The 25,664-nt window shown below is 43.8% G+C and overlaps 1 protein-coding gene across 5 annotated transcripts in view; it reads left to right on the plus strand.

The window, feature by feature from the left end:
• CHD1L (chromodomain helicase DNA binding protein 1 like) overlaps window positions 1-25,664 on the plus strand; it is a 175,917-nt gene that overhangs the window by 26,411 nt on the left and 123,842 nt on the right. For all 5 annotated transcript variants that reach the window (XM_033940408.1, XM_033940411.1, XM_033940410.1 and 2 more), the window contains 4 exons: window positions 1,749-1,861; window positions 11,917-12,023; window positions 19,844-19,958; window positions 24,554-24,588. In XM_033940408.1, coding sequence (XP_033796299.1) covers window positions 1,838-1,861; window positions 11,917-12,023; window positions 19,844-19,958; window positions 24,554-24,588 — 281 coding nt within the window. In that variant the 5' untranslated portion in view covers window positions 1,749-1,837. The remainder of the gene's footprint in view (window positions 1-1,748; window positions 1,862-11,916; window positions 12,024-19,843; window positions 19,959-24,553; window positions 24,589-25,664) is intronic.

Consider the following 25,664-nt stretch of genomic DNA (forward strand, 5'->3'; position numbering starts at 1 on the left):
CTCCTAAAGACTTCTATTTCCCGTTGGTAACTCTTTATTTTTTATTACCTTAAAGATTTTATGTCATCGCTTATTCTATTCCTTCAAATTTTGAATGTAATTCTTGTTTTAGTTTGGATGTAATCCGCCTTGAACCGCAAGGTAATGGCGGAATAGAAATCACTAATGTAATGTAATGTAATCTTGAAAAATAAGGATCATTTCTAACAACCTACCGGTGATAAATGATCTGTTTAATTGACAAAATTTACCAAATCTTGAAAACACTGATAATATACCCATTGTGAAACTAAAGCCAGATTAGTACAGATCAGTTCTGCACAGTCTGTGCTAACAGGAAGCCATGTCTTTTTCACACTCATAGAACACAGATACACTCTCCCAGTATGGAATAAGATATCACTAAATAAAATTAGACATATGTAGATAAAAGTTAAACTGAACCTCCAAGAAGCCAGATTCTGCATACAGTGCAACAGCACAGAATCAGAAACAGTGATACATGTCCGCTAATACTGTGCAAAATATAAAGATAGCTATGCAAATTTGAAAAAAAAAGACAAATAACAATCACCACTTTACAAACTAACAAATAGAAATAAAACAAAAGATAGAAAATACCATTGTATTGAACTAGTACATTTTTTCAATTAGCTTTCAGAGGCCAAAACCTCCTTCCACAGGTCAGTACAGTATACAGCTGTTACGGTATCCTATCCTGACCTGAGGATGGGGATTTTAGTCTCTGAAAGTTAGTAAAGAAAAAGTATTAAAATTAGTCCAATAAAAAGATTACCTTATTTCCATTTTCTGTTTATAAGTGTTTATCAATACAGCTACGATACTACTTTATTCTAAAGCAACAACAACCCCCCCCCCCTATTTATCAAGCTGCACTACAGGTTTTTAGGGCTCCTTTTATCAAGCTGCGGTAGGCGGTTAACGCGCAAAATACTGCGCGTTCAACCGCCTGCCGCGCTAGTCGCTAACGCCTCCATTGACGAGACGTTAGTTTTTTGGTGTGCCGCGGGGGTTAGTGTGTGATGAAATGTCCGACGTGCTAACCCTCGTAGCGCACCTTGATAAAAGGAGCCCTTAGTGTGGGCCGGCGAGGTAAGTGCTCTCACAGTCATACAAATTCTATGAACGTTGGAGAATTTACCATGCCGATCCATGCTAAAAACCTCTAGCGCAGCTTGCTTAAAGGGGGGGGGGCCGTATATTTTTTTCTACCTTTTGTCTTTTCTGGTTTCTGCTTTTCTCATCTTCTCTTGACTTTCTTCTTTCCCTCCAGCCTCTGCCTTCTCTCCAACCTCTGCCCCCTTTCATCCACCGTCCACACCCTTTCTCTGCTCCTTCCATAAACTCTCTACCCCTGCCCCTCACATCTAGCCTGTGCCCCTTCTTTCCTTTATACATGATTCATTTCAACTTCACCCCCTCTTCATTTTTCTGTTTCCTCTTTATCTCCACCCCTTCCTCCTTGCTCTGGAATCTCTCTCTTCTCCTTTCTTCCTTCTTTCACCCCTTGTCTTGGCATCTCTCTCCTTCCTTCTGTCACGCTCTCCCCTTCCACAATCTGGCATCTCCAATCCTTCCTTTCCCTCTCCCTCTCCCTTCCTTATGGTCCTGCTGCAGTATTACTGGCTACACTTAGCTGAGAGGTCTCTATATTATGTTTTGTACAGTTGTTGGTTCTAATGTTCAGCTTTGGTGGATTTTATAGTACCTCTATGTGTTGATTTTAGGTCTTCAGCTACGACCCTACCAACTGGAAGGAATAAACTGGCTAGTTCACTGTTTCAAGAACTATCATGGCTGTATTTTGGGTGATGAGATGGGTCTTGGGAAAACCTGTCAGGTACGTTACTGTACTGATTAGAGAAAAGCTTAAATTTTGATAAATTATGTCAACTTTTTCACCAGCTCTACCTCATGAAGGACAACTTTGCTTTGTCATTGAGGCTTGCCAGGAGAGAGAGAGAGAAATGGAATGCATAATTCATACGTAACACCGTAGAGGTTGGCAGATCAAAATTTTTCCAGTCTGCTGAGCTATTCTTTTTTTGTAATTATATATTTAAGATTTCAAAATAGAATAACATCATACTTCTTAGTAAAAAAATAGAATAACATCATACTTCTTAGTAAAAAAAAAACCAAAAACACACACACACATATATAGGTGGAAAAAGGAAAATCATAATTTTGTCCACAGCTAGGAAAATAAAATCAAGTTAATAGAATTAATGCAACTGAAAGGTGACCCTGTGAGTACCCTATTTAGCCAATCTACCCCCACCACCACGAGTGCCATATCTAGCCAGTCAATATAGTGAATGTGGGGCTCATTTTCAAAAATGTCCAGAAAGTGGCAAAAAGGAACATTTTTCTTGTCTAACCCTTTCAATTCACTATTTTCAAAACCTATTTTCTAAACATCTATGCTGTTCACCCGCAATTTGTCTAAATCTCAAGGGGACATGTTAGAGGCATGCTGTGTTTGAGGTTAGGGTAAGCTTATGCCATAGACATTTTTCTGTCTTAATGGAACATTTAAGAATATGTCCAGGGCACAATTTAGACATCTGGGGCTAGACGCAGTTTTAACAACAAATAAGTGCCAAAAAGATGCTCAAACTGACCAGATGACCACTGAAGGGATGCAAGCATGATCCCCCCTCCACCTAAAGATGTGAATGAAACAGTACATACTGTATTTTTTGTTCTATAAGATGCACCTCACCATAAGATGCACCCTAGATTTAGAAAAGGAAAAGCCAAGAAAAAAAAATTCTGAACCAAATGGTGTACCCTGTCCTACCGCACTGCCTTGTCCCCCCTCTGGTGGTCTAGTGGTAGACCAGGACAGGGCACAGGGCAGGTAGGCCTAGTGGCAGTCAGGTAGGTAGGCAGACAGGCCTAGTGGCTGGCAGGCAGGCAGGCATTGGGATGCCCAAACTGTCAGGATGTCTATCTTTATAGTACATTTTTGACCAAAATTTCATCCAAGTCTGAAACGCCCAGAACAAGACCATTTGGATGTGGGAGGGACCAGTCCTGTAGTGGGGGCACTGCCTCTTGCATCTGATCGAACCTAAACCTCTGGGCACATGATGAAGGAGGAGGCTGCCAAAGAAAAAAGCAAGGCATGGGATATCTTTGGAAAATCCCTTCCAAGGGGGAGGCGTGAAGAGGCTCTGCTGCTATGGGACTGGGGGAGCTTCAGTGCTATAAAATGAGGCCAGCAGTAGAGACTTTCCAAGAACCCCTCACCCAGGACTTCTAGGCCAAGAGCCTTCTGACTTCCAACCAGCTGCAGCTCGTATAGGTCCTGTGCTTCATGGTCCAGGAGCCACTAAATTAGAATATGAGAAAACAGCCATTTTCCAGCCATGGCAAAGTGACCTTAGAGTGTGGGAAAGACCCACCTAAGGGGATTCAAAGGCCCCTTTTTGCCGCAGCCCAAAGTTTTTCACCCTTTAAAATTCAGGAAATACTCCCCATTATACTTGGCACTGGGTTCTTTTCTGTATGAAAAAAGGGGTCTATGTACTAGGGATCAGGCTGCAATAGTAAAGTAACAGTAGAAACTTTTATCAAAAAAATACTCAAGTAAAAGTAAAAAAGTATAGCCTCTTAAAACAACTTTTTTTATTACAAAGTAAAAAGTATTGGAGAGACCACTGGGGCCCTGTGCTTTAGGAGATCCAATGCTGACACGTGTCAGTAACTTGTAGCTGGAACCAGCCAACGTATGTTTTTGAAAAACAACTGGTGTGCTGCTGGCTCACAGTATCACTGGCAGTCTCTTCCACTGCCCCCGGTACATTTTTTTAATTGCACTTTATCGGCAGGAGCTTTCTGTGCTCCTGCCCTTCCCTCTGTAGATCTCTGCCTCCTGTTGTCTTCCGGCAGCTGCAATTAAAAAAAGGTACCCGGTGGGGAGGGGTGTATTCGTTCCATAAGAGGCACCCTTATTTCCACCCATTTTTTGGGGGAAAAAGCTTCTTATGGAGCAAAAAATACGGTACCTGCCTGTATGACAGCTTCAGATGTTATGGCCAGTCCTAGTAGAGCAGTATTCAGGTTCCTGGAGTACCCTAGTGTGTGGTGTAGTGAACCATAGAGATGAGGACTTAAGTACATACTCTACTCTAACTGCTACCCTTGTAGTGGAATTTGTAAGCCTTCCAAACCCCATCCTAATTCCTCTATACCCACATATAGGTGTCACCTGCAGGCATAAGCGCTTTTATTGTGGTGTACAGTTCAGTACAGTGGGTTTTCGAGGCCTTACCATATAACGGGGTTATAGGAGATGTGTGTCTGGGGATTTTTATGTGAAGTTCACTGCAGTACCCCCTAGGGTGCCCCACTGCTCTGCTAGTATGTCTGGCTTGATCTATGTGTTTTTCTTTTGGATATATATTTTTTTAATGGTTCAAAAAGATAAATGCACAGAGCACAAACATATCCATTTTTGATAAAACAAGATAGACATCTTGCAGTTTTGAAAATGGGCATGTTTGGTATTGGATGGAACTCCTCTTGTGTGAGGAAAGACTAAAGATGTTAGGGCTCTTCAGCTTGGAACAGAGACAGCTGAGGGGAGATATGATTGTGTAGCATGAAGTGATTTTATAATTCTGCTTGGAGTTAAGAAGGTTTTATAATTCTGCTTGGAGTTAAGATGATTTTATAATTATTAATTTGATGGATTTAAAAGTGAATTTCTGACTTAGGGCTAGATTCACGAAGCAAACCAATCGATATGTGACCCCTTTATGATCAGATTTCCCTCGGGCCCCATTCACTAACCTCTCCTGTGATCTGCTTCAAATCCATGCATGCAAATGAGGAGAAATGCATGCAAAGTAGGCAGGGACGTGATTCACAACACAGAATTCTCGATCTGACTGGGCTGGCCGATCAACTGAAGAAGTGACTGCTGGGAACCAGTTGAAAACATCTTTCCTACTCTGGAAGCCCTGCGCTCTGCCCTGCTCGCTGCCCTCTCCTGCCTGCTCGTCGCATCGCCGCCCTGGTTCTCTTGCCCTGACTTTCCCGAAAATCTCCTGCCTGCTTGCTGCATCGCTGCCTCGATTCTCCTGCCCTGATTTCCCCGAATCTCTCCTGCCCTTACCCACCCTGCGAGCCCGTGGTTAGCCCATAGTCTTTGAGCCAGCAGAGCCATCTATTCAGAAAGGTGTTTAATGCCCCATTCAATAGAACATAAACGAAAGGACTGAGCCATCTGCCTTCAGAAAGTGTTAAGTACCTGGCCAGGGTGAATAACAGGTTGTAGACCAGAAGACCAAATTCATCTTTGGACTACAGGATCAAACAGAAGTCCTTCACACCAAATTCACCTCTGGACTACAAGAGCCCTTCATACTAAATTCATCTCTGGATTACAAGATCAAACAGAAGCCCTTCACACCAAATTCACCTCTGGACTATAAGAGCCCTTCACACCAAATTCACCTCTGGACTACAAGAGCCCTTCACACCAAATTCATCTCTGGACTACAAGATCAAACAGAAATCCTTCACACCATTTAAGCCATGGATCTCAAAGTCCTTCCTTGAGGGCCGCAATTCAGTCAGGTTTTCAGGATTTCCCCAATGAATATGCATGAGATCTGTTTGCATGCACTGCTTTCAATGCATATTCATTGGGGAAATTCTGAAAACCCGACTGAATTGCGGCCCTCAAGGAGGGACTTTGAGACCACTGATTTAAGCTATTCAAAGAAGATTCAATCAGATGACCTCATCTGCCTAGAACAGAGGGAAACCACTCAGACATACCGTGTTTCCCCGATGGTAAGACACTGTCTTATTTTTTTTGGAAGGCCAAAATATGCTCTAGGGCTTATTTTCGGGGGGATGCCTTATTTACCCTTTCATGTCCCCTCTGTATCTCTATCCTTATTCAGTAGGTCCTGCTTACCCTTTCTCTTCTTTGTGTCACTATCTCCATTTTCAGCTTTCCCCCCCTTTTCCTTTGTTACTGCACCCTGTAGCTAGAATCTTTCCACCCTCCCTCCACTCCGGCCCAGCCCAGTATGAAATATTTCCTTTTGTTTCCCTCCCCTCTCTCTTTCTCTCTCTCTTCTGCTCCCTCACCCACGAGTCCTGCATCTGGCCCTCTCCCTTCTACCTGCACCTGGCAACACCCCCCTGCTCCGCGGCTCTCTTCAGCAACTCGTCAGCAGCAGTGATCAAGACAAGCTGCCGACATCGAGGCCTTCCCTCTACGAGTCCCGCCTTTGTGGAAAAAGGAAGTTGAAACAAGCGGGACTCGCAGAGGGTAGGCCCCGACGTCAGAAGCTTGTGTCGATCGCTGCTGCTGAGTTGCCGAAGAGAGCCGCGGAGCAGGGGATGTGGCCGGAAGCAGGTAGAAGGGAGAGGGAGATAGGAAGGCTGTAGATCTCCGGAGCATGACACCGACCCCGGCCAGGATGATTTCTTTTTCAGGCGTGCACCTTACAAGTCCAGCGTCGCGGCGGGAAATAGCCATGCTGAGCAGTGAGCTCAGCACTACACAGATGAAAGCCTTGCTTGCTGATTGGTCCGGCGGCACGGCTTTCATCTGTGTACGTGCTGAGCTCACTGCTCAGCATGGCTATTTCCCGCCGCGACGCCGGACTTGTAAGGTGCATGCCTGCGTGACACACTACCGGAGCCACGACAAAGGTGGAAAAGAGCCGCATGCGGCTCTGGAGCCGCGGGTTGCCGACCCCCGCGGTAGACGGAGGGACAACACGGAGTCACCCACCGTACCACCCGATTCGGGTAAGCGCAGGTATCGGTGGGTGGCTTATTTGCGGGGGGGTGCCTTATTTTACAATTTTTTCTAAAAAGGGGGGGCTGTCTTATTTGATGGCCCTGCCTTATCATCGGGGAAACACGGTAGATTCACACTACATCCAATAAAGACAGTAACAATACTCTGTGTTGGGACATCCTTTTAAGCCATTGTGATTCAATCATAACACCATCTGGGTACAGAGAAAAAGGCTGAAGTGCTATGCATCCTGGGACCAGAGACCTACCCCCTCTTTTACAAAGGTGTGCTATGCTTTTTAGTATGCACTAAATATCACATCTAAACACTAATAAGTGCATGTTATCCTATGGATGTGTTAGCGGTTAGCACATGTGTTGATTCAGCGCACGCTAAATTCACTCTAAAATGCTTAGCGCGCCTTTGTAAAAGAGACCCCTAGGATTCTATTTTTAGAACAAGTCTCAACCCTATAAATATGAAGTGGAATCCTTTCTCAGGAGGGAAGATGCTCTCGCTCCCTCTGGAACCAGCCTGGATTAAACTACAACTCTTCTTCCGCCTGGATCTCAATGCTGCTTCACTAGGTCATGCAGCTTCTGCTCCATTTTAAGGACTATTCACATTGTGAGTAACTTTTTGAATCCAGATAAATTAATCCTTCTGCTTTAGCAACATTTGTCTTGTTCAATCCTATTGCCTTGGCTCATAAGGCTTTACCTGCTTGATTAATGCTTTTAAATAAATTGTCAGTTTGCTTATAAATGTTCTGAGTCTTAGTCCATGAATAAATATTCATATATATATTTAATTAGCTAAGTTTTAATCAAATGAGCTAGCTTTCCCCAAATTAATAGTTCTTTATAATATACTAGCTGATGCCCCGGCGTTGCACGGGTATTTAATTATAGCAATAACACTGTAAATGGATTCAAATAAAGATACTTTATAGTGGTGAATGAAAGTATTTTTTTACAGCTTAATAAAAAGTACAATATTCAAATTATAATGTGAAATATTTGACAAAATGAATACAATACAACTAACGCAAAACGTGATTATAAACAACAATTTTAGTTTCACCTCCTGGAGCAAGAACATATAAATTATTGGGTGAACCCACCCTTGAGCAAGCAACATAGAGTTGTGGGCCGCAAGACCCCCAGAACATATCATCCCAGGTAGTGAGGGATCTGCATACCAAGTTTCATTCAAATCGGTCAAGCCGTTTTTGAATTACTGTGAGAATGGCAGCTTTTTACATATTTTCCATTGACATGAATGGGTGAAATCTGATTTTCTGTTTGTAGCTCTGCCCACGTGTGCAGGTGGGCCGCGAGACGCCCAGAACATATCACCCCAGGTAGTGAGGGATCTGCATACCAAGTTTCGTTCAAATCGGTCAAGCCGGTTTTGAATTACAGTGAGAATGGCAGTTTTTTACATTTTTTTCCATTGACATGAATGGGTGAAATCTGATTATCTGTTTGTAGCTCCGCCCACGTGTGCAGGTGGGCCGCGAGACCCCCAGAACATATCACCCCAGGTAGTGAGGGATCTGCATGCCAAGTTTCGTTCAAATCGGTCAAGCCGGTTTTGAATTACAGTGAGAATGGCAGCTTTTTACATTTTTTCCATTGACATGAATGGGTGAAATCTGATTATCTGTTTGTAGCTCCGCCCACGTGTGCAGGTGGGCCGCGAGACCCCCAGAACATATCATCCCAGGTAGTGAGGGATCTGCATACCAAGTTTCGTTCAAATCGGTCAAGCCGTTTTTGAATTACTGTGAGAATGGCAGCTTTTTACATATTTTCCATTGACATGAATGGGTGAAATCTGATTTTCTGTTTGTAGCTCTGCCCACGTGTGCAGGTGGGCCGCGAGACCCCCAGAACATATCACCCCAGGTAGTGAGGGATCTGCATACCAAGTTTCGTTCAAATCGGTCAAGCCGTTTTTGAATTACTGTGAGAATGGCAGCTTTTTACATTTTTTCCATTGACATGAATGGGTGAAATCTGATTTTATGTTTGTAGCTCCGCCCACGTGTGCAGGTGGGCCGCGAGACCCCCAGAACATATCATCCCAGGTAGTGAGGGATCTGCATACCAAGTTTCGTTCAAATCGGTCAAGCCGTTTTTGCGTGATCGCGGCACATACACACATACATACACACATACATACCTCCGATTTTATATATATAGATGTTTTCTCTAAGCCAGAGAGGGATGTATATTATTGGTTCCCTTCATTTAATAATAATTTTTATAACAATTGAAGTCAACAAACTCCTGAGTGGTATAGAATGAGCACTAGTGGATTGTTTAATCCATGAAAAATTACAAAGTCTAGGGGACACTCAATGAAGTTACAGGAAGATACTTTTAAAACCAATAGGAGGAAATATTTTTCTCACTCAGAGAATATTTAATTCTGGAACCCTTTGCAAGAGGATGTAATAAGAGCAGTTAATGTAGCTGGTTTTAAAAAAAGTTTGGATAAGTTTCTGGAGGAAAAGTCCATAGTTTGCCATTGAGACAGACATGGGGAAAGCCACTGTTTACCTGGGATTGATAGCATAGAATGTTGCTACTATTTGGGTTTTTTCCAGGTATTTGTGACCTGGATTGGGCACCATGACAACAGGATACTGGGCTAAATGGACCATTGATCTGACCCAGTAAGGCTGTTCTTATGTTCTTAGTAAATAGGAACATCATTCTTGAAGCCTGCCTTATCAGATGTTCATTAGCTTGCTTACTGTCTCAGATATGTCAGTATTACCGGATATCTTGATTCTGTTCTCTGTCCTACAAAGTCAAGGATAGGGTAGCCCACCCCGGGAACCTGCGGCCCACCCCCAAATCCTTACCTCCAGCGGACACTGGCACACACTAATCCACAGGACATGTGTACCGGTGCTGAAAGAGCCTGCCACTGATGTTCTATGTTGGGCTGCTGCGGGGCATGCTCAAGACCTCCTGGCTCCCACCCTCTCCGAGAACATTAGAACATTAGCGGCAGGCTTTTTCAGCACCGGCACACGTATGTCCTGTGAATTGGTGTCTGCTGGAGGTAAGAGTTTAGGGGTGGGCTGCGGGGGGAGAGAAGCTAGTTCTCGGAGTGGTGTCGTTTGAAAGCGAGCAGCGCTAGTAGCCTCGGGGGGGGGGGGGGGGGCCGAATGAAGGGGAGTCTGTTTTTGGGATGTGGAACGAATAATCTGAGTTTCCCTTAACTTCCTATGGGGAAACTCACTTTGATCTCGTGCTTTGGTTTACGAGCATGCTTCTGGAACAAATTATGCTCACAAACCAAGGTACCACTGTTTTGAGTTTGAATAGAGAACCAAAAAGTATTTTTGATACTATTAGTGAGTGTGTTTTCTATGTATCAAGGTTTTAATATTTTGTATTTTGAAACTTCCTTAATAAAGAATAATTAAAAACAAAATAAAAAAGATTTTGTGATCAGAGAAACACAACTCGCGTGTTCAAGAATATTATCAAGTTAAGTACCTAATCTTCCCTTAGATTTGTATTTAGGCTTTATATTTTAAATCATAGTTTAATTTACATTTGGTTTATGATAATTTGCATATTTATTCATCCATTACTTTGTTTTTATTTTATGCTCATAGTTTTATCTATTTTTATATTTTAACCTGTGTGATTTTTTTTCTTAACACTTTATATGTTTACAAGTGTTTAAGCCCTTACATTAACGGGTGCTAGAGTAGATGTGTCTGTCTGTCTTTCTTTCTCTCTCTCTCCTTTTCCGCTGTCTGTCTGTCTTCCTTTCTGTCTCCCTCCCTCCTTGGCCGCTTTCTACACGGGTCCAACAATTGTCCCTTACTATTCCCTCCTTCCTTCCTATGTCCTTAGTGCCCTTTCCCATGTCCTTAGTGCTCCCAGTGCCTCCTTACTATGTCCTTAGTGCCCCTTCCCATATCCTTAGTGCCCCCAGTGCCTCCTTCCTATGTCCTTAGTGCCCCCAGTGCCTCCTTCCCATGTGTTTAGTGCTCCAGTGCCTCCTTCCCATGTCCTTAGTGCCCCTTCCCATGTCCTTAGTGTCCCCAGTGCACCTTCCCATGTCCTTAGTGCCCCCAGTGCTCTTTCCTATGTCCCCCCTCACTGCCTTCCAGCCTTTGTCCCAGCCAGCTTGCCTCCCTCCAGCGCCGAAGCCTGCTCCCCCCATACCGGCCCCGGCTGCTGCTACCTACCGTCTGGCCTACCGCCCCTTCAAACACCCCCCCTCCAGTCCGCCGCCGCTGCTACCACCTGCTGAAACTAAACCAAAAGGAAAAGGGTCCACCACACACAAACCACCGTAGGCTCCAGCTGAACGCGTCGAATACGGAGCTACAGATCACGGAGACAGGGATCATGAAGTTGTAAGTGCACATGTGCGCTTTGGGTTTTATTATGATAGATATTTATGATTTTTCTTAGTTGATTATCAGATTCCTGATGAAGGCTGCTGTGCCAAAACACAGCCTGTGTCACATCCATACATCCCAACTACTGTACATCATAAGGTGTTTTACAATAAAAGTTTTAATCTTAGAAATTCTTGGATTATCATCTGTTTATATCTAGTCATTGCCAAGTGTTTTTCTGTCACTTTTTGTGTTTTGTGGGAATTGTATGGTTTCCTCCTTTTTGTGAGCTACCCACACTTTCCTGGATAGATCTCAGCTGCCAGTAAGAGAGCCTGACCATTTGTAAGTTATCACTCTTTAAAATAGTTCTGTCATCTTTTTTTTGGTTTGCCTAATTTAAAGTTTAGCCTTTCACCCATTCTGCCCTATCGTACTACAAAGCTTTGTGATATTCCAGGAAGCTACCAAAGCCAGAGAGGCAATTAATACAGCATCTGTGATTGCTATACTACTAAGTCATTTCTTGATTTGTCCCTTGTTTTGACATTATCACTAATGACTAAACTAGAAACATGAAGTTAATTACTCTTTCATCTTTTGGATGGAGGTGCAGTTTTAGTAGGCTAGTGTTGTTCTTCGCTGTCACCTGCTTGGTGCTGCTTTTGCACATGCTAAATGTTGCCCTCAGTTTTAAAAATGAAAAGCTAAATGCACACACTAGATTTCTGTTTCTGTTTTCTAGACTATCTCGCTGCTTCTTTATTTAAGAGGAAGTCTGAAACATACAGACCCCTTCCTGATTCTTTGTCCTCTCTCTGTACTGACCAATTGGAAGATGGAATTGGAAAGGTGAGTTGATGCTAAATCTGTACTGTTCCTCAAGGGATTGAAAATGGATTCTATTACTGCGGCAAAAAATAGCTACTAAAGGTGTGTATGGCATAGACCAGAGGTTCTCAACATGTGGTATACGTACCCCTAGGAATACGCGAACCACTGGTGGAGGTACGTGGCACTTCATGGGTCTTCTGCCCTCCTTCCTCCTCAACCTGCTGATGGAACCACTGTTGTCACACCCGCCACCAACGCAGCAAATAATTTTGTAGTTTTGGTCCCTGATAGAGAACTGCATGGGAACGGGGATGATAGGGATCCCATGGAGTGCCTTCCTTGGTCCGTGGGGATCCCGGGAGGGTTCTCCCTGGATATGTGGGGATCCTGCGGGGTTTTCCCACCCTGATGGCATGAGGATTCCATGGGGATGGAGGCACCTCGAGGGGCTCCCTCATGTTAACTCAGCAGGCCTCTTTCCTGCACTCCAGCCACATGCCCCCTTCCACAAAGCCATGTGCATGCTCCAAGCATGCAGCCAAAGCTGACCCAGAAGCCTTCCCTCTGACATCAGAGCTGACATCAGAGGGAAGACTTATGAATCAGCCATGTGCAACATTTAGGAGCCACTGCCTGCAGCCCTTCTAGGAAGCAAGTATAGCTGAAAGCAGGAAGGAGCCCACCTGGATGGCCCTGAAGGGAGCAAATGAGCACTTTGGAACAAGTAAGGAAGAGAGGAGACATCAACGTGGAACAAAAGAAGAAAGGAGGATGGGGGAAGGAGCGCGTTGGAACATGGGACATAGACTGGAAGGAAGAAGAGAGGGGGCACAAATTTGGGCACAGAAGGGAGGGGGCATGAACTTGGAACACAGAAGGGAGGGAGGAAGGGGGTACAAACTTGGGACTTAGGGAAGAAAGGGAGGGAAAGAGATGCTGAGGTGGGAGGATGGGAATAGAAAGGGAGAATTGGTGTGTGTGTGTGTGAGTGAGAGGGAGAAAGATGTGCATAGGGGAGAGGTTGGGCATAGGGAAGGAGAGGAGTGAGGTAGAGATGCATGGGGAAGAGAAAGATGAGAGGGAGAAATGTTGGATATGGTGGTGGTGAGGGAACAGTGGGATATAATGAAAGGGATGCAAAGGAGAGGAATGTTGGACATAGTGGTGGAGGGAGAGATGCAGCATGGTGCTAGAGAAGTGTGATATAAGGAGAAATGTTGGGCATGGGGTTGGTGGGCAGGGGTGACAAATGCTGCACATGATCCGGGGGATGAGAGAGGGAGAAATGCTGGATGTGGCAGTAGAGGGAGTGGGAGAGATATACCCTGGATCCCTCGCTCTTTCTCCCCACTCCTTTTGCTGCAAGGGAGGAAATGAGAGAAAGAGAAATGGTGGACAGTGAGAAAGAGAGGGAGGCATGTTGTGCATGGGCGTGGAGGAGAGAGGAGAGGAAGAAATGCTGTGCAGGAGTGGGGAGGGGGAAAAAGAGGGAAATGTCCAGGATAGAAGGGAGTGAGGATGCTGTACAATGGGAGGGAGGGAAGAAAATGTTGGATCATGGTAGGAGGAACTAATGGACAGCAACCACTTGAATAAGAATTTGCAGAAGATAGGAGGGTGGGAAGGAGGGATGTCACACTTGAGGGAAAGAGCGAGGAGAGAGAGAGAGATAAAGTGTGCAGGGGGCAGAAAGTGTTGGACTCAAGGAGAGAGAGGGAAAGAGATGTTGGATGGGGAGCACAGAAAGGAAGAAAGGAGAAATGTCACACTCAGGGGAAGGGGGAAAGGGCAGAGTGAAAAGTTGGATTCATGGAGGGACAGAGAGATGTTGGTTGGGGCGGGAATGAGGTCCGGAGGAGAGGAAGTGTGCAGGAGGCAGAGAGAAAGAAATGTTAGACTGGTTGAGTTAAAGGAGGGAGAGATGTTGGACTGGAAGAGGGGCCAGAAAGGAGGAAGGGAAGGGAGATATTGGATTGCAGGATGTGGAAAGGAGAAAGTGGTGGTGGTGGTGGTGGGAAGAAATGTTACCCTGGGGGGAGGAGAGTTGACTCAAAGAAGGGAGAGATGTCAGATCTGGAGAAGAATGATGGAAGGAAGGAAGGCGAGAGAGAGATGTCAGACTACTTGAAGGGGAATGGGGAGGGAAGAAGAGAGAGATGCTAAACCAGGGAATGGAAGGGAAGGAGTGAAGAGAGAGATGCTGGAACACTGGGGAGGAGGGAGGGAGCAAAGGAGAGAGATATTGGACCACAGAAAGTGGGAGGAAAGGAGAGAGAGATGGGAAGGGAAGACAAGGAAAAATAAATTTTGTAAAGAAAGCAGAAAAATGGAAAAATGTTGAATGTTAAAAGTTAATGCCGAAGATGGATGTGGGGCTGAAAGTGAAGAAGGAAAAACAGCCAATGGATAAGAAGGCCCTGGAAACACAGTTAAGAGTACAGACAGAAGGAAGTGCAACCAGATACTGGGAAAGGATGAGTAGAAAAATAAAATCACCAAACAACAATAGTAGGGAAAATGATTTTATTTTCAATTTAGGGCTCCTTTTACAAAGGTGTGCTAGGACTTTAACGCGCGGAATAGCGTGCGTTAGACCTTAACACCAGCATTGAGCTGGCGTTAGTTCTAGAAGCTTAGCATACTGTAATTTCCTGCATGCGCTAAAAACACTAGGGCACCTTAGTAAAAGGAGCCCTTAGTGATCGAAATGTGTCAATTTTGAGAATTTATATCTGCTGTCTATATTTTGCACTATATTTGCCTATTTTTCTGTAGCAGTTATTGAGGCAATATTGCATATTTTAAAGTCATGTGCCATGAACTTTTTGAAAAAACAAACCCCAGAATATAAATGATTAAAATTTTCTCTGCATACAGTGTGCTTTGTATAGTTTAATTTTATGGTTACCATTATGTATTGTTAATAAAATTATATTGTGTGTCTATGAAAAATAAATGGAAGAAATTGCATTACAATTAGTATTATTATTATGAGGGTGTGGTCTGGGGGCGGAGTTTGATCAGGAGTACTTGGTTGATATTTGTTAGACTTAGGGGGTACTTGGCTTGAAGTTGAGAAACACTGGCATAGACCACCCTACTTCATTTCTGTCATAAGCCTATCCTGATGGTCTGCAGGCCACTTGCCTCACTTCCAAATTCTTCTTTAGGTCCTGGAAGTACCACTGCTGTGTGTGCTATAGATCTGATTATTTTATCCAAATGGCACTCAATTTTTATATATAAATGTTCTTGTGAGGATAAAAGCATAAGAACATAAGAAGTTGCCTCCGCTGGGTCAGACCAGAGGTCCATCGCGCCCAGCAGTCCGCTCCCGCGGCGGCCCATCAGGTCCATGACCTGTAAGGTGATCCTTGTCTAAATCCTTTAATCCCCCTTGTCCTTCTATCTATACCCTTTCATAACCTATCTCTACCTCTATCTATATCCCTCAATCCCCGTATCTTTCAGGAATTTATCCAATCTTTGAAACCCGGTAGTGTACTCTGTCCTATCACAACCTCCGGAAGCGCATTCCAAGTGTCCACCACCCTCTGAGTGAAAAAGAATTTCCTAGCATTGGTTCTAAACCTGTCCCCTTTCAATTTCTCTGAGTGCCCCCTTGTTCTTGTGGTTCCCAATAGGCTGAAGAATCTGTCCCTTTCTACCTTCTCTATGCCTTTCATGATCTTGAAAGTCTCTATCATGTCTCCTCTGAGTCTCCGCTTTTCCAGGGAGAAGAACCCCAGCCTTTCTAACCTGTCTGTGTATGAAAGGTTTTCCATACCTTTTATCATTTTTGTCGCTCTTCTCTGAACCCTCTTAAGTATCGCCATGTCCTTCTCGAGGTATGGTGACCAATATTGGACACAGTACTCCAGATGCGGGCGCACAATCGCCCTTGAATAGGGACCAGGCTTTCTCTACGGTCTCCATTCTTTTTGAGCTGTTTTTGAGTTTCTTTCTCACCATTGCTCTCATAGCATCGTAGTTCCCTTTCTTGAAGTTGAGCATTGTTGCTGTGGTTCTCTTCACTTTTGATGTTCCTACTTCTAATTTGTACCGGATCATGTTGTGATCGCTGTTTCCTAGTGGTCCTACTACTTCCACATTCTTTACAGGCCCCCCTAGCCCGCTGAGGATTAGGTCGAGAGTGGCATCCCCTCGCGTTGATTCCTTGACAAGCTGTTCCATGAAGCAGTCCCTCACAGCCTCTAGGAATTCTGCTTCCCTTGCACAGTTGGAGTTTCCAATACTCCAGTCTATCCCGGGGTAGTTAAAATTTGCCATTACCATCATACTTCCGCTTTTGTATTCCTGCCTCAATTCTGCTTCCAGTTCTTTGTCGTTTGCTTCTGTTTGTCCAGGTGGGCGATAGTACAGTCCCAATTTTATATCAGCTCCATTTCTTCCTGGTAATTTGACCCATAATGATTCCAATCCTTCCGCCTTTGCTGCCGTATCCATTCCGGTCGAGTGAATGGTGTCCTTTATATATAGTGCTATTCCTCCACCCTTCTTGTGAGTCCTGTCTCTCCTATAGAGTTTGTACCCTGGCAGTACTACGTCCCATTTGTTTTCCTCAGTCCACCATGTTTCCGTGATTCCAATGATGTCTAGGTCCTCTTTTTTGGCCGTGACTTCCAGTTCTCCCATTTTGGTCCTTAGGCTCCTTGCATTCGCGTACAAGCAATTTAAGTCCTGTTTTTTTTCTTTTTCCTGCTGGAGTCAACCTACTGTGTGCCACCCTTGCTGGACTTGGGGTCCATTCCCCTGGAAGCTCGCTTGTCAGGGGTTTAAGAGCAGGCTGTATGCATCCTCAGTTAAATCCTTCGGATTTCAGGGCACAGGCTGCGTTTCCCACCCCCGGTCGCGTGGAGAGGATCCGTGGGGGCAGAGGTTACAGTTGGTGTCTGTCCAGCTAGCAGTCCGAAGATCTTCAAATCTGATCATTTTGGAGCTATTCTGAGGCAGAAAATCATTTTCCTCCATTAAACTGCAATGAAAATTGTTGGCAGGCAGGCAGGCACTTCAGACACTGTGAGTACACCTCCATTATTTCCTATGGGAGCTTAGGGGGTGGTCTTTGAAACTCTTTAAAACTCATTTTTGAGAGTTTGTGAGGGTAGGGTTCACTTTAAGCAGACTTCCTTTCCGGGCTGACGCGCTGCTTTGATACAGACAGAGGAAATCTAGCACAGCCCAGAGTGAGAGGAAGAGGAGCTGAAAAATATGTAAATTAGGCTTTCAAGTTTCAAGTTTATTAAGATTTTGATTTAAACGCAATATCAAATATTCAATGCGTATAACAAAAAATAAATTCGGGGAAATAAATAAAACCATTTGAACAATAAACATACAAACAAATCCATAGATGTTTAAAAATACATAAGGAATACAAGGATAAACTACATTTGTTTAAAATAAAAAAAACAAAAGAAAATACATTTAGGGAGGAACAACATTAGGAAGGGTAAAAAAAACAAAAAACAAAAGAAACATTGATTTTTTTGAAACTTAGTCTAAAATAAAGCTTAATCTAAGAGTTAGTAGGAGGATCATAAAAAGAGAAAAAATTATCTAATCTAAGATTCATATGCATCTTTATAAAGATAGCTTTTTAAATTACTTTTAAATTTCTCTAAAGAGGTTTTGGCGCGTAAAAAGGTTGGAAATTTGTTCCAGATCTGAGATCCCAAAATAGAAAAGGTTGTAGTTCTTCTAGTGCCAATTACTTTCAATGATGGAATGGTCAGCAAATACTGATCTGCTGATCTAAGAGATCTAGCTGGGGAATAAGGTATTAAATATCGATGTAAAAATATTGGGGTATTAGTTTTCTGAATTTTGAATGTTAGCAGAACCTAATCTTGCAATCTGTTTCAGTAACAGTAAGATGCTTGAGCTGCTGGGCATATGATGGAAGGACGTTGCAGATGGTAGGAGTCTGATCAGCAGACAAGACTCTTGTTGCCACATTAAAGGCAGACAAGACACAAAAAGTGTCATTTCACAGTAGTTCATTTAAATCCAAAAGTAGTTTTTGCAGTATTTATCATTGAATTCAGTTATCAATTGTCTAAGATGTGTTTTTTGCATATTGATACTAGTCTCAAATTTTTGGAGAATGACATGGGTTCAAAGTTTGGCTTTGTCCCTGTCCGCGCCCCACTGTTAACCTTGGGTACCCGTCCCCATGTCATTCTCTAGCAAGAACCTTGGGCACTGCTGGATGGTAACACCTAGTGGTCAACTCGGATGCCCTTGTCTATATATCTGTCAGTAATGGGAAGTAATTGAGTATGGAGCAAGCATTTGAAAGTTGTAAATACGTAAAAGCATATCATGTGTTATCTTTAGAACTGAAGCATGTTGATGAGCAAGGCTTAAATAAAACAAAAAAAAGGACAAGACTTGGACATGCTGGGAGTAATTTTATAAACTTTTTTTTCTCACATAAAATAACTTTTTTGAATTTTTTCAGGGGGTTGTGCATGTCAAAGTATGCACTGTGACAAAGCAACATATACTTTTGCAACATGCACATGCAAGTGTGATCTTGGGTGAAGCAGAGGCAGAATCCTGATTTACACCTACAGCTTCAATCTAGCCTTACTTTTCCTGGTGTGACAAGGCGGTGGCTGCTGCCAGAAGGATGATGGGCTGTATAAAGAGAGGTGTAGCCAGTAGAAGGAAGAAGGTGTTGATGCCCCTGTATAGGTCATTGGTGAGGCCCCACTTGGAGTATTGTGTTCAGTTTTGGAGACAGTATCTGGCGAAGGACATAAGAAGACTTGAAGCGGTCCAGAAGAGGGCGACGAAAATGATAGGAGGCTTCCGCCAGAAGACGTATGAGGAGAGACAGGAAGCCCTGAATATGTATACCCTAGAGGAAAGGAGGGACAGGGGAGATATGATTCAGACGTTCAAATACTTGAAGGGTATTAACGTAGAACAAAATCTTTTCCAGAGAAAGGAAAATGGTAAAACCAGAGGACATAATTTGAGGTTGAGGGGTGGTAGATTCAAGAGCAATGTTAGGAAATTCTACTTTACAGAGAGGGTGGTGGATGCCTGGAATGCACTCCTGAGAGAGGTGGTGGAGAGGAAAACTGTGACTGAGTTCAAAGAAGCGTGGGATGAACACAGAGGATCTAGAATCAGAAAATAATATTAAATATTGAACTAAGGCCAGTACTGGGCAGACTTGCATGGTCTATGTGTCTGTATATGGCCATTTGGGGGAGGATGGGTTGGAGAGGGCTTCAATGGCTGGGAGGGTGTAGATGGGCTGGAGTAGGTTTTGACGGAGATTTCGGCAGTTGGAACCCAAGCACAGTGCTGGGTAGAGCTTTGGATTTTTTGCCCAGAAATAGCTAAGAAGAAAAAATTAAAAAAATTTAAATTGAATCAGACTGGATGGATTATTCGGTCCGTATCTGCCGTCATCTACTATGTTACTGTGTTACTATGGTTTAAAAAGTACTAGGGTTAAAAACACATAGATACCTATGGAACCTTTACACTAAAAACATGCTAAAATTTGCAGGTGACGCAGCTTAACACAGGATTAATGCTAACTGGTTAACACAAACATGCCCATTTCCTGCCCATATCACACCCTCTCCCAAAAATATTTTTAGAAAATTCATAGCCTGCAATAACAGTATTATGTTTTTGTGCACCAAGTGCATATTAAGGGCTTGGCACCCATTAGTAAAAGAGCTCTTATATGTCTATAAAATGGACTAAAAATAGGAACCTGATTGCCCTAGGCAACCATTATAAAATTACCCTCACTCTGTTTTGCTGTTTTAATGCAGTCTTGTTTTTGCCAGGTTTTCTCCAGGTCTTTCTGTCATGGTGTACATCGGAGACAAACTAAAAAGAGCAAGCTTACAACAAGACATGAAGAACAAGGCTGTCTTCCATGTCCTTCTGACTACATATGAGGTAGTAGAGCTAATGGTCTGTTCCATTCATAATACTGGGCCAATGATATAATGTCTGTTGCTGTATGTACTGTACTTGCTGCTAAACAGATTTTCCCTAATTTGACCTCCAAACCCCACAGCCAGTCTGATTTTCAGGCTGTTCTCAATGCCTATAGAAGAGAAAAATTTGCAGACATAAAAACACAATTTATTCAAAAGTATCATTTAGACTGTGAGATCCCTAGACCAGATTTGGGAAGCTCTGTGCTAGTGGGTCCACTAAGCCTCTCATGCATGACTGATTTAGACAAGTATATTTCTGTGTTCTTGAGTATAAAGTTTATCTATGAAATTATCATATTGGACTCAGTTTAATGCATGCTTTGTGTTCTAATTGTAGGAAGGCAGCTTTATGAGAACCTTCTCCTTAATTGTGCATGAGGGCATTGCTGGCATTGAAGTTTAAGACAATAAAAGTACATAAGTTTGTTGCCTTTTCCTTCCTGCTCATGTGTATTTTTTCTTACGGTAATATTTTTTATACTCGTATTATATACGTGTTTTATTTGTGTTTAAAAAAACCCCTAAAACTAACAGTTGAAGTTATTTTTTTCCTAACTGTTCTCCCTTCACAAGCTTTGCTTGTCGAGGCCTTTCCTTTTTCCTCAGCCATTGAATTCAATTTGACTGAGGTGGTTTTTCCATTGCTGCTAAAGGTAGACTCCATGGTGGCGCAGGTGACTAAACGCATGTCCTTACCCATTGAAGGAGGACTCGTGCTGAAGGATACACTGAACCACAGAGTGGATATGGTCCTCAGGAGGCAGTTTGAGACTCTGGTCCTAGGAGTTAAGGCAGCGTCAGCTGCTTCTTTCGTAGCACGCACCTGCCATTCACAGCTGTGAACCCTGGACATGACAGTGGCTGAGCCATTACCTCAACTCATGCTGGCAGAGGTGGACTATCTGGCTGATGCATTTTATGATGTAATTAGAGTCATAGCGAGAGACTCTTGAGTACTCCATTTCCGCCCGACGCATGCTGTGGATCAGACAATGTGTGGGCGATTCATCCTCCAAGGCTAGGCTTAGCAGGCTCCCCTTAAAGGGACAGATGCTTTTTGGCAAAGGCCTGGATGATCTTATGGCCAGTGTGCATGATCATCATCCCAAGTCCTTACTGGACAGCAGACCTTGAGCAACTAGAAGCCAAAACTGTAGCTCCTATTGGGAGTTCTGACATTTTTGCTAGTACACCACAGGAGGCTCGCTTCAGAGAACCTATCAGGGTTCAGGACAGAGTTTTTCTGGAAGCCAGAAAATCCAAAATACAGGTTCCTGGGCCAAAACGGCAGCAAAGAAGACACAATCATGCCAGGTTTCCGGCCACTCTTCAGAAAATTGGGGGTCAGCTCTCTCACTTTTTGGAGGCATGGGAAAGCATAATGACTGGGTTTGAAATATTGTCAAAGAAGGTTACAAAATAGTTTGCATTCCTTCTGACCAACTGGTTCGTGGATTCTCTGGCGGGCTGACAGGACCAAGTGGTCCAAGTTCGGGCAGTGTTCAATAGATTGCTGGATATTCAAGCCACAGAACAAGTTCCGGAAGAAAGCTTGGGCAAATCTTGATAATACTTTGTAGTGCCCAAGAAAGATTTCAACGACTGGAGGCTCGTTCTGGATTTCAAACATGTCAATGCAGCCCTGAGGGTTTTGCATTTCAGGATGGAGACTGTGAGATCTGTCATTGCAGTGGTCTAGCCGGGAGAGCTTCTGGTTGTCCTGGATTTGACAGAGACTCATCTCCACATTCTAAATTTCCTGAGATTTCATGTGTTGAAGAATCACCATCAATTCTCAGTGACACCCTGGATGGTTCACCAGGTTGATGGTGGTGGTAGCAGCTCATCTCCACAGGGCGGGCTGGCTGGTTCATCCTTATCTAGATGACTAGCTTATCAGAGCCCCCTCTCAAGATGAGGGAGAAAGAGCAGTGACGGCAGTTGTGCAAACTGCAGAGTCTGTGCTAGATTGTAAACTTTCAAAAGAGCCAATTAGTCCCCACTGAAGCCCAGATTCTCTAAAGTCACCGTGCATTTAATGATGGCACTAATTCATTCTTAAATGCATGTATTTTACCTCCCGATTATCAAAATGGCTTACCATGGTCTTTTCCATGTTTTCTAGCAGCTTCCGATTGTACTATGCAAATGTAGTACAATGAGATTATTAATATTAAAATGGTAGTATAACAAGGTTATTAATATTTAAATGAGCTCTCTGGGTGATTCTTAAAAAAGAATGCCCCTCCATTTATGAGGAATCTGGGTTGATATTTATTGACTCAGGCACTGAGAGGAAAATAAAGCAGCTCAGACCCACCACCATGAATGGCCCCTAGTCTCTTTCCCACCCCATGATCCCCAAACCAAGCCTGGTAGGCTAGTGGCCCACCCTGCCATTGCCTCCCTCCCGCTGATGCTTCCATCCCGAACCCGAAGCAAAAGATCAGCAGGAGGGATGCCCACTCCCTCCTGCTGCAGCATCAGGGCCCTCCCCCCCATGCTGGACCCCCTCCCGACAGCAACCCCTCCGAAACCCTCCACCACACCAGATGAAACTCTGGTGGTCTAATTGGCCATCCCCCCAACCCCCTCCGATCTTCCCCTCTTTACCTTTTTTTAGAAGACCAGAAGGAGGGATATTCATTCCCTCATGTCGGCAGGCCCGCCTCTTCAAAATGGCGGACCTTCTGCCTTCCTGGTGCATTCCTGGGAGGGGCCTAAGGCCTTGATTAGCCCAGATGGCTCTAGAGCACACAGCATTACCCCAAAAAAGATATTCAGAAGTGGTCATTACCACCCTACTGAAGGCCAATAAACCATCCACAAGCCTCCAAGGTCACCATTTCCTGGTGGATATGGACAGGGCTCTGTCCTAGGACCTATTCTCTTCTCCATCTATACTTCTTCCTTTGGTGCTCTAATCTCCTTTCATGGCTTCCATTACCACCTCAATGTGGATGACACGCAAATCTACTTCTCTACACCTGAAATTTCTACAGGAACCCAGGCAGCCTGCTTGTCTGACATTGTCACCTGAATTTCTCGCCACCACCTAAAATTAAACATGGAAAGACTGAACTCCTTATTTTTCTTTCTAAACCCACCTCTCCCCTTCCTCCATTCTCTGTTTCAGTGAATAATACTCATCCTCCTGTCTCGTTGACTCGCAGCATCTCTTTCCTTCTCTATGCATATCCAGCAGACCACCAAAACTTGTCAATTCTTTCTCTACAACATCGCTATAATCCAGCCTTTCCTTTCTGAGCACGCTGCTAAGACCCTCATCCTTGCTTCTGTCACCTGTCGCCTGGATTACTGCAACATGTTTCTCGCAGGTCTTCCGCTTAAACAGTGGTTCTCAAACCTGCCAGATTTGCATGCCTCCCACCTCTATTATATGCAAATCTCTCTCATGCATATTCATTAGGGACTGGCTGGGGGTCCCCCAGGACAGGTTTGAGAACGAATGCACTAAGCTATCTCTCTCCTCTTCGATTTGTTCAGAAGTCTGCTGCGCACCTCATATTCTGCCAGAGTCGTTATGCTCATGTTATCCTTCTCCTCAAGTCGCTTCACTGCTTTCTGTCCATTCAAACTCCTTTTACTGACCTTCAAGTGTATTCACTTTGCAGCTCCTCAGTATCTCTCCTCTCTTCTCTCCCCCTGCACTCTGCCCCAAAAACTCCATTCTTCGAGTAAGTCTCTCTTGTCGGTATCCTTCTCTACTGACAACTCCTGACTCCGTCCCTTCTACTTTGTTGCACTGTATGTCTGAAACAACCTGCCTGACTTGGTGCATTGGGCTTCCTTTCTGATAGTATTCAAATCCAGGTTGAAGGCCCATTTTCTGAAGCTGTGTTTAAGTCCTAACCCTACCAACTTGTAAAGCACCAATATCTGTCTCATTCCCTCTATAGTCCCCTACCTTATTTGCCTCATTAGTCCCCTTGTAAATCCCTACCTGAGCAGTAGAGTCACCTTTTGTCCTGTGTGTCTGTCTTAAATTGTAAGCTTTTTTGAGCAGGGTCCATCTCTTACATATTTAATGTACAGTGCTACAGAAATAATAAATAGCAGTAAGATCTAGGAGAGAGAGTGAGTTTGCTCTAATCAGACTGATGGTGTCTTGATTTAATGCCGATTTGGCACCATTGCCTTGACGCAACCATGGGTAAGGTGAAATGTGGCCATGTCAGGCACATGTTTAAGTAAGTATCATGACAATAAAAGTTCTTTGGACTATTTTCTATTCTGGTCTGTTCCTTTACTTCTAGGTTGGCTCTTGCAGATCAGTTGCCTACTTTTTTTTTTGAGGTACCATGAGCCAGGTTTTCAGGATACTCAGTATACATATGCATTACATAACATACAATGGTGCCAATGAGTGCAGATGTATTTTATGCATATTCATTCTGGACATTCTGAAAACCTGACTAGCTGCAGCTCAGTTGCAGAGGTTTAGGACCACTGTTCTAGGGAGTTGCAAGAGTGCTTAATAACTCATATTTTCTATTGTAATTACTTATCCTATTTCTGTCTTATTTTCAGATTTGCTTAAAAGACGCTGGTTGGCTAAGGAATATGTAAGTTGGAAATGTCATCTTAAGAGTGCACCTTCTTCGCGCCCAAACTCTAAACCAAGCCTTTCTTTTTAAGCCTCACAAACTGTATCTAATAGTAGCAAATCAAAACCTGCAATGATTGCTTGCTAACAGTCCTTTTGCATCGATACTGTACTATGGGGCCTTTTTACTAAGCTGCGGTAAGCACTAATGCATGCCTACTGTAAGTTAAATTTTACTATCATGGGGTGTGCTGAATCGGTGTGCGCTATCCATGCACTGAAAAATAGGTTTTATTTTTTATTGCAGGGGCATGTTTGGAGGCAGAGAGTAGGTGTGCCTTGTGCTAATCAGCACATCTACATTGCCACATGCTAACCAATTAGCGCATGGCTAACATATTAACCCTTACTGCCGCGTGGCCATTAATAGGATATATTGGAAATGCGACCATTTTACAGCCATGCTAAAATTGACCTCTGCTTGCAGGCCACCTTTTGGTGCAGCTTAGTAAAAAGGACCCCTGTGTTTGGTCAAAACTGATTAAACATGTCCAGGAAGGACAGAGGTTTAAGGACTTTGACCTAGATTCACTAAACCTTGCGATCCTGTACCGACGATCGCAAAACTAGTTTTACTGGCTTTGCGATCGTTCCCCGACCCGATTCACTAAACTGCTGCCCGATCATGCACCGTTCCGATCCTCCCATGCAAATTAGTAAAACCCCATGCAAAATAGCCAAGCGATTGATTCACTAACAATTGCTTGGCTATTTTGAATCGGGTTTTACTATCCTAAAACCCGACTGCTGCAGACCTCTCGGTAACTGTGTTACCGACAGGTCTGCCTGTTGTTTTTTTTTTCAGTTTTTTTTAATGGCACTGATATTTTGCATGCATTACACACACAAAATATCAGGCCTATAAAAAAGAAAAAAGCCCCCTTGACAAAGCCCCCCCATGCCGAACACTCCCCCACGCACTCCAAAATAGCAGAAGGGAGGCCGACTGCCTCCTGCCAGCAGACCCCATGCCAAACACCCCCTCACGCGCACTAAAATGGCAGGAAGGATGCCGACTCCCTCCAGCCAACAGCC

Source organism: Geotrypetes seraphini, chromosome 4, assembly GCF_902459505.1.
Source record: "Geotrypetes seraphini chromosome 4, aGeoSer1.1, whole genome shotgun sequence".
Classification (NCBI taxonomy): Eukaryota; Metazoa; Chordata; class Amphibia; order Gymnophiona; family Dermophiidae; genus Geotrypetes; species Geotrypetes seraphini.